At 46.2% G+C, this 15980-nt stretch overlaps 1 protein-coding gene across 3 annotated transcripts in view; it reads right to left on the bottom strand.

Annotated features, from left to right (window-relative positions):
• Positions 1-10588: 10588 nt before the first annotated feature.
• The window catches only part of IFT43 (intraflagellar transport 43), a 43511-nt gene continuing 38119 nt past the window's right edge, over positions 10589-15980 (bottom strand). For 2 of the 3 annotated variants that reach the window (XM_027880821.1, XM_027880823.1), the window contains 4 exons: positions 13585-13657; positions 12124-12199; positions 11728-11790; positions 10589-10941 (listed from right to left, as the gene is read on the bottom strand). In XM_027880821.1, the coding sequence (XP_027736622.1) occupies positions 10831-10941; positions 11728-11790; positions 12124-12199; positions 13585-13657 (323 nt within the window). In that variant the 3' untranslated portion in view covers positions 10589-10830. The remainder of the gene's footprint in view (positions 10942-11727; positions 11791-12123; positions 12200-13584; positions 13658-15980) is intronic. The other variant, XM_027880822.1, reaches the window with a different exon arrangement.

Genomic DNA, 15980 nt, shown 5'->3' with positions numbered 1-15980 from the left:
TCACTCAGGAGGACTTTAACTGATGTTCCAGCCGATACTATGTAGACAAACTGACAGAGTTAACCCATTACGCTTTAGCTTAGCAAGGAAATGAAGCTTGTACTGCTGGTAAAACCGAGCTGCTTGAGCTGCAGAGCAGAGATGCCAGTACAGGCTGGGGCACAGGACGATGCAAAGATGACAAAGCTAGTGCTTTAGCTAACAAGCTAAAAACTTTAAAAAATACACTCTCTTCACTCATAGCTGAAATGCAGACTCCTGTAAATATGAGGCTAGGAAGTCCTACGTATATTACTACCACAAATTAACACAGGGGTATATGAATCCCAGAGCCAAATGAAATTGGTAACAGGATACACACACATCTGCCGGAGGTGGTAATGACCTAAGACAAGAGGGGTTGCCATCTGAAATCCATGAGGCTTGGACAACACCTTTGCACCTTGTTGCAAAACTGTTGGCTGCACCCACACAGTATCTTCTGCTTCTCAAGCAAAATTCACAGCAACTGCAGTTTGAGAGCTGAAGTCGGGCACGGTGGAATCCAAAGAGCACATTTCTGTGCAGCAGCTGCACAGCTCCCTGCGGCTGTATCTGAAAGCCCCTGCTCTGCCTCAAGCTGGGCAGCGCCTGCATACTGACGCACCGACAGCCACACAGATCACCCAGGCCCATGGTCAGGCAGGCAGACACCACCTCTCCTTTCCCCCATCATCTAGGTTAGTTTTTGCTGCTGCTTCTTTAGTATACGCAGCTGTGCCTCTTTGTCCTTCAGCCTCCGCCACAAGCTCATCTTGCTTGTGCATGAGCCTCAAGCTTATTCTCATCTTTTAGACCCTTTCCTTCCTTTCTGTCCAGCCTCCATCGATGATACCTGCTTTGTGTCCCTTTGCTCCCATTCCCCACACCATCCATAACGTAACAAGCATTTTCCATGTGCTCTTTAATGCCATTGCTTTGATGAAGCTTCCACAGACCCAAGAAGAAACTGATGGCAGGTACGGATGGCTAGTGAACCTGTTGTTCAAAGTTATTTTGTTACCCAGTTTGCCTTTGCCTATTCCTTGATGAGTGTTTTTTTCCAAGTGTACATTGTCTGCACATCAGTGTACAGCATCAAGCTCATATGAGAATGGCTGCAACATGTGCAGCATGAGTGGGCAGCAGAGGCAATGCTGCTTCCCAGGGAAGGCCATGCTGTGGCTCAGCACTACAGGGTCTGAGGTGCCTGAGCTGGGTTGGTGCAGACATGGGGGAACACCAGGCAAGGAGGCCCCAGCTCTCAGAGGTGACACGGTGCTCGGCCAGAGCTGCCAGCCCAGGAACAGGGGGACCCTCAGGAAGACACTGTCATCCTTCCCCTTTAAAGTCCTCCCCGAGCTTGCATGAATGTAGCAAGTTTTGAGATTCTTGACCACAAAATGTGACTTAAATAGGTGGTGTGTCGATCAGGCACGTGGTCCGCACCCCTTTGTTGCACAACCCCCATTTTCCAACAAGTCCCTGGGACCCCTTGGGCTGCATGGCCCCATGGGGAATGAAACAAGGGCACTAAATCCCACAACCCTAAATGACAGCACTGGAAACGTCTTTGCCCCAGCAGTGGCTGGTGTCCAACTCCAGTTGGATTTCCCAATCCCATCCGCTTATAGGGCAGCCTGTTTTGCAAGGGCTTGGGCAAGCCGGCAGAGAGTGAGGAGAGGGCAATTTACAGCCATGGTTATTGAGTGGTATGTGAGTCGTTTGTCACGCTGAGCCCTGGCACCTTGTTCTACCTGTGTTGTACGTGTTTTATTGGTGTTGAGCAGAGGGAGGCTGGAGCAGAGGGGAGTCTGGGAGGAAAGGCACTCAAGTGAAAAATGAACTGAGCCAAACAGGATTGAGAGAGAGACAGAGAGACATGTAGGGGAAGGGGGTGAAGGGGCCAGATTATAAAACACAAGACAAATGTCCCCACTGGTAGCAGGGTTAGGGAGAGAGGGAAAGGGAAGAAATGGGGGGGAGCAGGGGAGGAAAAAGAAAGAGAGAATAAAGACACTGTCTTGTGGCCAGTACTGTCCTAGTGGGATAAGGGATGCACATGTATTCAGAAAAATAATTCTCAGTTTAACAAAGCAAGAAGAGGGGGTGGGAATGGAGGAAAGCTACAGATCCAAATAGAAAGTGCCCCAGGGTCTCCAATCTGCTGGGTTTAAAGAAAAAAATCATTTTGCTTCATCCCCCTCCTTCCTCCACTGGGGAGCTGGCTCCTTCCCTGTCCCCCCAGCCACCACCACCAAAAGGAATGGGACCAGGGAGAGAGCAGAAGGTCTGTTTAGAATTTCACATCGCTTCCATCCTGCTCCCTCAGTGCTAAACTTTCAAGACAAAAATCATAAAACGAGGTGCTTTGTTGGTGCGGCAGATTCAGAGATCTTCCTGTTAGGAACAAGAAAGGGAAGAGAGAGACAGAGACTGAGACAGAGAGATAGCTAGATGGAGGGCTGGCTTTGTGCTTGCAACAAGCCACTAAAGGTGCATTTTTAATTAAATTTATACAAAATGTGTCAGTTTTATCTCTATGTTTCAAACCTGACTCTTTTCTATCAAAGTAAAGTATTGATCTTCACTGCCCCGAAGCTACCTGACTGAATTAAACAGAATAAATAGAAGGAGGACTGAAAGGGCTTAGAAACAACTGCAGAGAGGCGAATGTTTAATGGCTCCACAGTCATTTGCTGCAATTAAAAAACAAAACCGTTTAGAGGGGCTGTTAACACCTTGAAGTCTGAAAATCCTCACTTCAAAAAAGCCCCAAAACAGCTTCCAGGCAAAACATTTTAATTGCCATAAATACTTCCAACCTCAGCCATCACTGGTGAGTTTGCACGTTGTACAGATAGACAAACAGATCCCTGGTCCCAACAAGACAGAACCTGCTCAGCTGGTGAGATACAGGTATTCTTTATATGACACAGAGACACCCCCCGCCAAGGAAAGGTCCACATGACCCATATAGATATATCTCCACTTTATGTAAGAAAAAACCACATTTATCTGAGAAGTTAAGGATAAATGTTTTAGAACCACACAAGTATTCCAGGGCCATTTGCCTAATGTGATGTTGCCTATATTGAACAATATTCTCCAAATTGGTCCTACTCAACTGCATGTCACACAAGTAGGCATCTTACAGAGCTCTCTCTCTGCCTGTCTCATGTCACAAGAAGCTGTCACAGACAGTGTGACACAGTGTCATAACCAGTCCCACTTGATCAAGAACTGTGCTGGGGCTGGGGTACCCTGTGACAAGAGCCTACAGCCGCTGGAACGGGCAGGGCCTGCAATTTAAAGGCTCTGGACCATCATGTGACTTCAACAACCAACCAACCAACCAACCAACCAACCAACCAACCAACCTCCCTGCTCCATATTTGCCTGGGTAATCTTAAGGCAGCATGGTACTGTATGACTTACCAAAGCCTTTCTGAATGGCCCATGCATCTCTCAGCATGGAAATTTCCCATCCCTATTTTGTGGTCATCTTTTTCTGAAGTTGGCAGAACTTGATTTTGGGGACTCCATAGAGAGAGACATTATTTGGTTGAAAAGCCCTATCAGCTTCAGACTTTCAGAGTTTGCACTGGAAAACAGTTGGGCACATTCACAACTCATCCTGTTTGCTGGTTATTTCTGGGACAAGGGGAGCAGCCTTATAGTAGGAAGCTGTTTTTGCAGGAGATGATTACGGTTTCCTATCTCAGCAGGGTTACTAGCAGGTGGGCAGTGCCCTGTGCTGTTCCTGTGGAAGATGTTTTGTACAGAGACTGTGAAGTTTTACTTTGTATTTATGAAAATCTGGAAGGAGATCTATAGCCTGAAACCAACTTCTGGTTGAAAACCAAAATAAACAAATATACTTACCTTGTGCATCATTTCAGTTAGTGAAGTAATGTGGCTGTGACACTGAACAGGGGGCTGTATTCAGTTCCTAACTATGCCACAGTCCCACCGTGGGACCCTGGAGAACTTGCATTATCAGCCTGCAGTTCTGGTCCCTGTGTATGAAATGAAGAGCATCCAATCCCCTTCACACACGGACAGACAGGGTCTTAAGTCTTGGGCACCATGTGTTTGAAAGCCATGAAAGTGAGTAAGAGTGTCTCCATGGGGCACAGAGCAATACAGAGGGGCAATACTAGAGATGGCTTTAAAAGAGACAGCTCAGATCCCTCAAGAGGATTTACAGTACTCAGTGGGGAAAGTCTAGGCTGCTTCTTGCCCCTCTGGTTAGATGGGGTTTGCTGTCTGGACTAGCTCTGAGTAAGCTCAGGTATAGCTACAACAGCCTGAACTATTATCATCCATTTATCAGGTTGATTCACCAAGCCATACAGCCATCTGTACATGCAACCCCACTGGCCCTAGGGAGCCACAAGCTTAGCTCCAGGCTTTGGAGCTCAAAGAACTGAAATTCTTTGGCAATTTCCCAAGGCGCTTTTCTGGCTTTGTGAGTATTTCTGCTGATCAGGGTAACGAGCAGAGCAGCCTGTCACATGGACTCCAAGTCCATCTCTTTTGGCTGATTCAAAATGTCCCACAACACCAAAAACGGTGCCCCTCATCGTTTCAGGGCCAAAAAACATCCTGAGAATTTTCCTTACTTGGGTCTAAAGGAGGAATGCTTTTTGTTGAAGGAGCAGGGTCAGATAATAAAAGCTCTGATCAGTTGTTAGTTTATCAGTTTAGGCAAGTGAACCCTGCATTTTCTCATCTTTCAAACATTTTGTTTCAACATTAAATAACGATGAAGAGATTTTCTTTAAGCAACAGGACATTTCACACAGAAGCAACAGCACAAATGTTACCATACACAATTCTTGCCTGTGATTGTTACAGAATCACATTTTTAAAGGATCTGTGAAGCCATACGCATACATTTGTATTGTGGCAGCTCCCTCACCAACATCTGAACTGCAGGTTAATGCTCATCTCAGTTAGCTGCAATAGTCACAAGCAACAGAAGCAGAGGGACAGAAGCCAGCATGGCTCTGCTTGACAGGATTTCAGAGCTACACTCTCACTTGAGCATCAGGAAGTTCTGCCCTATACCCTTCCTGGGCCTGCAGCCTCTTAGGGGTGAAACAGCCCTATAAATCTGAGCCAGTTGCCATATTCTGTAGCAGAGGGTACATACGCACTCAGTCAACCTGCAACTTGTGCATCTGAAATGAACCATTTGGGAACCAAAGAAGATGCCATATTAGCGCTAAGGTTGAATACTCCTGCTGCTTATGGCCAAGCTCCTGCTGCTGCACTTCAGAGCATTTTGCTTTGTTACGGACCCCTGATTAACACTTTCTAAGCATTTCGGCCCACACTCCAGTCACTTTGCAGATTGCAATGAATGCAGATTTGAGTTTATGGGTTCATAAAAGTGTGAATTAGCACAACAATTTTCTCCCAGCCTATTTGCACAGCCCCTCCTTGAGTGACCTGTCCCTTCAGACAACACAAATATTTCAGCTCAAGTAAACTGCCCGGTGAGGCATTTTTAATAGTCTAGAAGGAGCTGTGTCCCCAGGAAGCAATGCCCGTGGGAGCACACAGCAGGAGCATCACTGTGAAGACCAGCACTTGCATTTTTTGACAGGACTATAAAGCACTGAGAAACAAACTGCTCTAGCCCCTCTAGGAACTGCACTGATCCCAGCAGCCCTGGCAGTGCCACTTGTACAAGCTCTGCGCCTGGCATTGCTGTTGCCACCCCTGCTAAGCAGAGAGAGGTGAGCAGACCTCCCCTGACTGTCTTGCACTGGTGCAGTGTAGTCACACAACCCTGCGTCAATACACTGGGCCAGATATAGAGACCCCAAAATGAGCACCCTCACAGTGCCTCAGGGCTGTGTTTCCCCTCACAACACAAGTGCCTTAATCTCTTCCAGCCTCTACTCTGGCATCCCATATCTTTGGGCTGTGGAAAACACTGTCACCCAGTAATCTGCCTCTTTTCCTGCTCTCTCCATATCACTGGTGTGATCAGTCCTATCTCTGCATGGAGGAGGGGCTGGCCGACCAAATTTCTTTAATTAAAAGAAAAAGGATCAGGTTTATTTCAGATAAGCAGGCAGGATTAAAATAGACAGAAAGAATAGACAAGGGGCAGCTGTCAGCACTCCAGCTGATCCAGTGTGATTATTAATAATGATAAGCTGGAGAAGAGGGCTAATAAAAGGATAATGAAGTGGTCCTGAAAGTGACAGGAGATTGAGCCTGATAAGAGGGCCCAGGGCCTGTAGCTGTTCAGGCCCCAGTGAGGTCTGCACAGAACAACCTGCTGGGGCAGACTCAGGTAGTAGGGCTCTAGGTGGAAAGGTTTCATCTCCCCAGGGACCACAGCAGAGAGATTAATGGGCTCAGAAGCTCTGGATGTCCATGTCACACAGTGTTCATGACTCAGTCAGTCAATCAGGATGCTTCCCAGGCTGTGACTTCAAGGAGTGCAGGTCATCCCCCTGAATAAACTATGGTCCTGGGAGGACTGGTCTCACCAGGGCAGCCAACTCTGTATCCCACATGTGCCACATGGGGTGGGCCTGGGCCTGGGGTGCCACATTTCAAAAGGAAGTGCAAGTGGGAGAAGCTGCTGAGGTACGGGGGCAGTTGCTGGGAGAGCACAGAAGCAGCGTGGGGCATCTCTGCCTGTCTAGGGATCACCCACCACTCTGGTTTCTCCTGGCTCTGTCAGGTCTCCAGGCCAAGAAAGTGTCCCATATCTCAGGCAGTCATCCAAAAAGGTGAAAGGATGTGGCTGCAGAAAGAGCAGCCTGTGGAGGGTTGGCTCTGGGTGCCCTTTCCCAAGGGAAAGCTCACATGCAGATCATGAAGCACAGACAAAAGACTGCCGCAACCTGGAAACAATACAGTGCACCCACCTGTACTAGCTGGGTACAGCTCTTGGCAGTGGTCTGGGTCAGTCAAGGGGAAATAAGGTGTGGAAAATTATTTCCCAGGAGCCATTAAACAGAGAATGACATCCCACCTAACAGCAAATACAACCTCCGTCCTCTCTGTCTAAGGGAATCAAATCATCTGTAGAGATGCAGTGGGAAACCAAGGACTCAGAACCTCACAGCAAGCCACAGAACAAGTCAGATGGCTGGTGAAGGGAGGACTCGGTCAGGGAATGCTGTGGGAGGAATTAAGGATGTTTGGGACAAACTGGATTAGTTTCCAATCAAATTGGTCTCTTTTCTATCCAAAGACTCCTTTCTCCCTCCCAAGTGTAGAGCATGTCTTCTTCTTCAGAGGGAGAAATACTGTGAGCTGGGCTGTGCCATCCCACCCTTGCCAGCAGGCAGGCAGGAGCTGGGCATGTTGTGCCGTAGCAGCCCTGCTGCCCCCACGTTCGGCCACAGGCAGCAGCACACAAGGCTCGAGAGAGGAGCTGGGAATACAGGCTCTGGCTCACACTGCCTGGCGCTGCGCTCCCGCCACTCCAGGTCACCACGGCAGATGCTGGGAGCATATGCCATGAATTAATTCCACTTTCCATGAGATGCTTTGAAGAGAGGAACAGCAGTGCCTTTCCAACTTATTAACATAGGAGCTCCCCCCCACCTCCCATCACTTTGTCACACTTAATAAAACAGCCAGACAGAGCCCCTTTAAGAGGTTCTTTAATGGAAAGTTGCTGGCTCTGGCTTGCTTTCAGCTTTTATTTCCTACATTTTTTCCAGTGCTGCCTAAGCTGTCTCAGCCCAATATTCCCCAGTCACTGACTAACTGCACTCTAGTAAGGCATCTCCACCAAGAAAGTCTATAAATATCATATGTATTATTACAAGCAAAACCAGAGATTCCTAAAACTGATAGAACCTAGACTTAATTTTTCCTTTATATCTTTCTTTTACTTTATCTGTGATGAGGCTTGCCATATGCCCAGTATTGCTCTATTGAGCGCTGAGTCTGCCAGAGGCTGCCTGCAGGTAGAGATTTACACCCGTCCAGAATCCCAGCAAGTCCTTGGGCAGACACCCCAGATCAGCTCACTGAGCTAAATATGCTGTTGACACACATACACTTGACAGGTTTGCAGCTCTTCCTCAGCAACGTATGAACGGAGCAGAATAAAAAATAAGCAGGACACAAGACTATCTACACTGAATTGTCATCTTTGAAATGAAGATAGAAAACACCAGGTATATGAAAGCTTTGTTTGAATTGGGAACCTGAGGTTCCTCGTTTCTAACCCTGATTTTGTCAAAGATTCATTGTGTGGTCCTGGGCACACCACTGCACCTTGCTTTACCGCTCTACAGGGTCTGTGGAGACCAACAAGGGATTACTGTCTATGCCTCAGCGAGGCACAGCCCAGAGGGCTGATCCAAGATCCTGGGAACTGGGCGCACTCTTTTGAAAACTGCTCTTGCTTCTCACCTCACCGGAGGCTCAACCAGGGCTACATTTTGCAGGCTACACCTGCCATTTCCTCCTTTGCGTGCTCTTTCCATGGGACTTGCCAGAAATGCAGGTTCCTGAGGCAGCTTTGTTACAGCCAATACACACTGGTGCATCAGTGAGCCAATAGCTGGCCTGGGCATGCAAAAGCAGGTCATTATTTCTTTTTAACAAGGACAGTAAGAGGCATGTGTTCTTCTCTGACAGCACCAGGACTTGAGAAAGTCTCGGGTCTCTGTCATCCTCCCAGCACTGTAACCAGAACACAGCTGTGGAAGGAAGGTGGGTGGGAACAGCTTGCTGGAGAAAGGCCAGAAGCCAGACACCCACCTCCCCTTCTCCAGCTGGGGAAGGAATTGAAGAGACATGGAAACAAGTCTCAGTCTATTAAGTTTATTGAAGGAAATTAAAGAGACAACTTGATCACTGTGCACATAAATACTGAAGCAAGGAGAAAATACCCAACAGCATGGCTTGATTGGAAAGGTGAAAGCAAGCAGTCTCAGGGAACAGAAGATGAAACTCAAAAACTGACCCTAAAAATAAAGCAGATTTAAAACCATAAGGGCAATCATCTATTAAAAACTAACCAGGAGTGAGTTTCAAATATACTGTCTGCCTTTCTAAAAGACAGGCAAGGCTCAGCCACTGGACTCTGCCATGGCCTGTATTATAGAAGGTCAGACTAAATGATCAAAGCTACCTCTTCCTGCTGTCACTTTCTTCAAGCCCTTCTCTCAAACTCTACTGGGGTATTTGCTGGGCTCCCAAGGTCCCAGACTGGGCACAGACCTGGCCCCCCCACACACTTGCCTCTCTCCACAGAGTATCCCTGCCCAGGGCCCCCAGCCAGAAGGGGGTAGCCAACGGCACCCAATTTTTTCCTCTCTGAGTGGCTAGTTGGGTTTCTCTGATTTACTAAAGTATTTTAGTTTGCTGAATTTAATTTTTTTTCCTGGAATGTAGGAAGCATTCTAAATTCTCTTTGGCCAAGAACCACAGATGTCACAGAAAAACAGATGCTAGCACAGCTGGGAAGTTTCTGCTCATACCAAAACAGGTTTCTCTGCTCAGGGAAGGACATTTGGATTATCCTCCATACACTGGCCTCCCTTCTGTCTCACCTAGTTTTTTAGTTACAGGAGAGATTTCTTGCTTGTAAAAAGCTTAGTGTGTCCTTAAGACAGATAAACCTCCACTTATATTTGTGGCCTCAGACTGGGACCCAACTGCTTCCCTCTTGTTGGTAGAGTTGTTTGGTTTAAAAAACTCTTATCTGAAATTCTGCAGGGTACTGAATTCACAGTGAGTTATTTGACTTGTCCTGCTCTCACAAAAATGGACATGCAGTACTCTATCAGACTGACCAAACAAGCCAAGAAGAACAGCACAGCAAGCTTCCTCCCAAGCACCTGCACTGCCCCCCCCGAAGTATACAGCAAGATTCTCCAATAGGACAAGGCTTTGAAGGACGTTGGCTTAGGAAGTAATGTTACTGTTTCCTGCAAATAATGACCACAGTTCTATAGGGACAAGGTATTAACAGCTAAATGGATTTTTCTTTAGATGACAATAAGAGTGGGTCACTTAGTTCCAAGAAGGCACACACCAGGGAGTTACCTTGTTTGAGAGCATCAGGCTCTATTCTTTCACACCCATGGAATAAACAGTATTTTCTTTGCAAACTACCTATTGCCTAAAGCAATCTCCATTCAGGCTGTGGTTTCATGTGATTGCAAAAGCTAAGTGGGGTTAAGCCTGGTCAGAATTTAGCTGGGAAACCTCAGGGTAAAAAGAGGTGCTGAAAGAAGTGGTGTTGGCAGTTTAATAGGTGATGCTTCCTGAGTCAATATAGAGGTAATGTTAAATCAAAGGGGTTAAATTAGCAGGGAAAGGCTGGAGGCTGCTGGATGAAATGTAAACCAGATATCCTGACAACTTGTGGTGTCTGTTGTGAAGAAGATGGTAACCTCAGTGTCCTAGTGTGTTGCATCTGGCTGAGATAGAGTTCATTTCCCCCATAAGCTTCTCTGATAACCATCACTACAAACACACTCCATTGGAAGATGGTCCACTCCAGAGAGGTTGTGTTTTCATAGAGGAAAGATCAACCACTGCAGTTACCTGTAAAGCTGCAATTGAGGTGGAGTGACTGTATATAAGTTAATATTTTATGGTGTTTGGAATTCTTCATCTCTTTTGACAACAAAGATTCTTATTACAAAGTACCCAAAACTTCTCCCGAGACATTTTTTTTCTGTGAAGACAAGATCCTATTTATTTTCATGTCTGAAGTAAGGTCTCAAATACAAAGAAGTAAATAGAAAGTCGAAGTGCTAAACTATTTACAGGGGATGGATGCATGTATGAGATGTCTTTTGTGCCAGTACTCTATGGCAAACTGAGGTGGTCCTCTCTCTCAGACTGTCCCAGGTCCCACTCAGTCACTAGTTCTGAGGACACCTCTGTGAAGAGATGGTCCCAATCCCAGCGGTCATCATCCTACCAAGAGGAAAAAGACAAACATGCTGAAATGTTACTGGTGACACCTGAAGTTCTCTGAACAATGCCAGACATTCAGTGAAGAGAGAAAGTAAATGGTAACTGCCCTGACCAGGGTAGTTACAGATTCAGTTGGCTAGAACAGGAATACTAGCCAAAATGAAATGTGAATCCCTGCTCCAATTTAAAAATGTTGACAGAATTATTCATGTTCCAAAACTCCATAAAGGACAGATTTTTTGATACTTGTTAATATTAGATACACCCTGGCAGGTCATAAAGAGAAGCCATAAAAATCTTCCACCCTTCGGCTGAAGCATGTGCAGTTCAAAGCTGCAGCAATCCTTTGTTGCAAGTCCTGAGCTCCTGCCCACCCAGTTGTAAAGAGGTTGTTTTGTCCTGCTTTAAACCCCCTCTGCCCAAACCCCAAATGCTTTCTGCCTTTGTCCCACTGTACTGTTCTATAGAACCACCTGTAGCTCACAGTGGCTACCAAAGGACAATACACAGCAGAGCACTGTTTCTGCAGGGATCTGTGACAGTACTAGGCCCTTCACATTTTCCTTACTAGTTCCTTCATGTTGAAGGTGGCCAATCATAGTGATGCCATAAACTCACACTGAGAAAGCACTATATATCTTTAAAATCATCTGCTGGGGAAATGAAACCTTTTACAAGTTGGACAAGCTCTCTCTTCTCCACTCCACCAACAGAGGCTTACTACTACAGTCTGAGACACACAAGAAGCTTTTACATTGTTGGTGTTTCCACAAAAGAAAGACTCACCTCTCGTAGTTCATGCTCCGGAGCCAAAACTCTGGTGAGGAGCTTCAGGTCTACCTCCCCATCCTATGAAGACACACAGAGTCAGACACTGAGAAAGCAGACACCCTCATTTAACCAGATAGGTCTTGCTAGAGATCAGCACATTTGCCTCATAAGGGTCACATACTTGGAACAGAACAGCAGCAGGAGCCTCATCTGAGCAGCAGATACCGTAACACATTATTTACAGACACAAACAAGCACAAAAGTCACACTGCAGACAGGAACAAACTTACAGGCAGACTGCAAGAAGTTTGGATTGTAAAATGCTGTGTATTTTGTGTAGCTGAGTATCACAATGGAGGATGCTGGGCTCCTGGAAGGAGAGGGAGTCAGCCCATAGCAACATTCACTTACCAGAGTCTGAAAGGCAGCATACTTCATTAAATCTTTGTCCAGGTCTTGGTAGGTCAGCACTCGGTTCACCTGTACACTGCAACCAGAAAGGGTCAAAGAACAAGCCTCGGTCAGTGTGAAAGCACAAGTGAGGAAAAGGGTGACATGAATAATAGTCTGGTGACACCCACCTTGAGTGTCCACATCACCTCTCTAGACTCCTGAAATGGATGTACCCAGACAGAAGCACATCTCAGTCAGCAAATGAACAATCATTGACAAATCTGTGTATTAAGTTGTAGACATGCACAAAAATAGAATGTAGAACAACCACGAACTCCCTCAGAGAAACCAGATGTCAAAAAGAAGATCCACAGACTAGCTGTAAAGGCTAGAGAGAGGACTGTAGTGAGCCTTCAAACAGCCACAGCACCACAGCAAAGGAGGCTCTGAGAGAAACACCATATAAGCTACAGAACAGAAGGGACTTAGTGATTTTCATGTCTGAGCTGAGTCAGAGCTATCAAATACGGTATCTTAAAATGTAGTATTCCAAGAGAAACACGGTGTAGGGAGATGATATAGTGTCGTACCACACTTGGCTTCACAGGTGATAAAACACTGTAGAAAAGACCTATATTAATTGAATTTACTTGTGTTTGCCCATGAAAATCACCTGTATTTTCTATTGCAGGAAAACTATGAATACAAGAGGATCAGACAGCATTATTTAAAAAAAAAAAAAAAAAAAAGAGAAGAGAAAAAGAAATGTGTTCTAGTGAGAAACAGTCATTTTAAACTTACTACTATAAAGTGTCAATTATTTAATAGCTATATAATTACAATGAAAACTCCACACTTGTGAGAGAGGCATCTGTGGTCAGGAGTAAGACATCCCATCCCTCCAAATAAGGGTCAACAGAAATCCCAATCTGTGATCTTGGCAACAGACCCAACAGAGAAGATTTTCCTCATATGTTTAGGACAAAACCCCAAAAACTTTCACTCTTAAAAGCTAACCCCAAGGCTACTCTGATAGCACCTTCAAACAACAGGATTTTACTTTGCAAATTAACTATGTACTTGAGTAAAAAGGATATCCTGTGGAGGGCAAAGCAGCCTACAACCACACCTAATCAAAATGTGCGTAGTAATGCATGTGTAGGAGGCATTGGAGGTTATACATGCAACCTTTAATCAAGCAGTTCCTCACTTTTGAGAGTTTGATTTTGCAATATCAAATATGTTATTCTAATGTAGTTTTTTTTATAAAGAGAGAGAATATGCAGTAATTGCTTTTTTGCGTAATAGGAAACAAGAAGTTTGCTCTGTTCAGCTTGGAGCCCTGCTGCCACAAAACACAGCACCAAATCCTGCTGAATGGCACTGCTGCCAACATCCAGAGGCATAAAATGGGTTTAATTTCACTAGCCAGTTTGCACAGCTGATGAGAGCCTCAAGAGCACCTGGCAGTGCTCTTACCTAGGGGGAGCTGCCACTTGCATGGCCAGGTCTTCCTCCTGGACTTCCTCCAAATCAGGGATCACAGGAATGTCTGCAACAAGAGAAAGCAGCACCAGTAAGTGGGGAGTGTTGTGCTCTCCTCTCACTGAAGATAAAGGTTCCCTTGCTTCACAGATATGAAGCAGCCTGTTCCTTATCAAAGGAAAATGCAAAGGAGTTATTTAGCAATAATTAAAAATATATTGCTTAATATTTAAACAAGGTAATAAAACTTTGAAGCTTGGGGTCACAAAAAAATCTTCCAAGAGGAGCAGATCAGTCCAGGCTATGGACCATGCATTTGAACACAACCGTGAAGCCGAATAAAGCTGCTTGCACTAAACCTTGCTGCCTACTTGCCATCACCAGCTGGCAGGAATTTGCTTGTTATATCATTTGCTTGTTATCATTTGCTCAGCCATTAGTCACCTAGACTCTGTTAGAAATGAAATGCGGGGCAGAAACCGAGAGAAGCTATGTAAACCTGCATGTTGAAGGAACTGCTAGTGGGGTCTCAGGCTGTGTAGACCTTCCCGATAGCTGAGGAAGAAAGTGCTAGTGGTCTAGCAGACACAAACATCAGGGAAGATGCATCTAGTTGCATTGTCACAAGCCTCTTTGTGATTTCCAGTGTGACCCCAGAATGGGTGAAGGTCACTGGGTATTCCTAGCACAAGAACTGTGGCTACGCCAGCTAAAAAGGATGCTACAAACAAAAGAATTGAGGAGAGGAGGAAAAATTGAGTGAACACTGAGTCCTGATAAAGGAGTAAGGCTCTGAGAGCATTATAAGGTTTGTGATTTTACAAAGTATTATAAAAAGTTAGACAGTAAAAAAGGAGAGGAAGAGAAGGGAAAGTAACTGGAGGCACAAAACAAGAACAGAGTATACCAACACAGAGCATCTTTAAAGACTCAAGGCCACAAAGGCTCTCCAGAGACCTTGAGCCCTCAGACCACACAGAACCTGGTGGTTTGGCTCAGGGAAGAGGTTTCACTTGCTCAGCTTACAGGCAGAGTTGGCTCCTTCAGTGCTGGAGCGAGCAGGCAGCTCCCAGCTCTGCCAGCAGCACAGCCATGCCACTGCTGGATGGCAGCAGGCAGCTGGGCCTGGCTTTGCCACGTTTTTCAGCCCAGGCTGAGATGAATATTCAGGAGCTGGAGAGACATTCCCACCTATGGTGCTGAGGGCTCTGGGCAGGGTCTTCCTGAGAAGCCCCTCGTCCAGCTGCCTGTCAGAGCTGCGCAGGCTCTCAGCTGCCTTCCCTTGCTGAACATCCATCGTGTCCCCCCACTCGCTGGCCAGGAGGCAGCCCTGGCCCAGCTGCAGAAGGGCACGGGTCAGCCCGGGCCTTGCCGTGATGGCCATCCAGAGCTGGCCACACAGTGGGATTTCTCACTAATTGGCTGCCTGGTGAAAGGCTGAGCAGGACAGGGGCTGTCGCAAGAGCCTGGCCACAGCAAAAGGAGTGACAGCTTGGCCGGCCTCAGCAGAGCTGTGCCTTCTAGCTCCCCAGCCACCCAAGGAGCAGGTGCCTGCAAAACAGCTCTCCAACTGCAGCAAACTTCCCAAAGACATTTAAAGGGAAACTGCAGCAACAGCTCCCAGGCTGTCCCTGAGATGGAAGAGGCACGTGCAAGAAAGGCCTCACCTGTGCATCACTGGTCTAAGGCAGGGAATGAAGCTCTATGCAGATGTGTCCTGTTAAGTCCAGGCAAACGAGCATGGGAATGAGAAACCACCTAACCTCTCCTGACCTAATTTATCCTTTTCATCAGGAGACTATGAATCGTTCTCAGCAAACACAACTAAATTAAGAACTACCTGGGAACAGAGCTGTCTTTACCCATCAAGCACATCTGCTGTAGCAGGAGAAGGTCAGATCCTTATCCTCTTTTGATAGCAGAAATGTGGAAGGTGTTTGCAGCAAACTGAATTTCTTCACTCATTTCTTATTTTGGCAGCTATTTCTAGAGTCTCTTCTTCCCAGTTCCCTTTTGGTTTTGTTCATCTCTTTTTGCACTAGAAAAAGCTGTAAACTTAGGGTCTGGTCAGTGATGTCCCCTCCATTTTGCAGGTTCCCAAATACTCCTGGGTTCTCCAGTGCTGATTTTATCTCACTGCCACTGAATTCCATGGAGAGATTTCTAAACCCCTTTCAATGACCTCCACTCTATATTAGCAAAATCCAGGTGAACAGGTAGGAATTCTTTCCAAAAGAAATTCAAGGTTCTGATACTTTATAGACACTTTGAAAATATTTCACACAGAAGAGCTGCAAACACTCTGGGGGCTCCTGCCAGCCCCTCCAACAAAGGCCACCACACACTTGTTCTTACAGCAAAGTGTGGATGCCTTGCCCATTTCTAGGCAG

The sequence above is a fragment of the Empidonax traillii genome, unplaced genomic scaffold (assembly GCF_003031625.1).
Source record: "Empidonax traillii isolate 1590-97213 ecotype Southwest subspecies unplaced genomic scaffold, ASM303162v1 scaffold74:size2480735, whole genome shotgun sequence".
In the NCBI taxonomy this organism is placed as follows: domain Eukaryota; kingdom Metazoa; phylum Chordata; class Aves; order Passeriformes; family Tyrannidae; genus Empidonax; species Empidonax traillii.
This window is presented reverse-complemented; position numbering and strand designations above follow the sequence as displayed.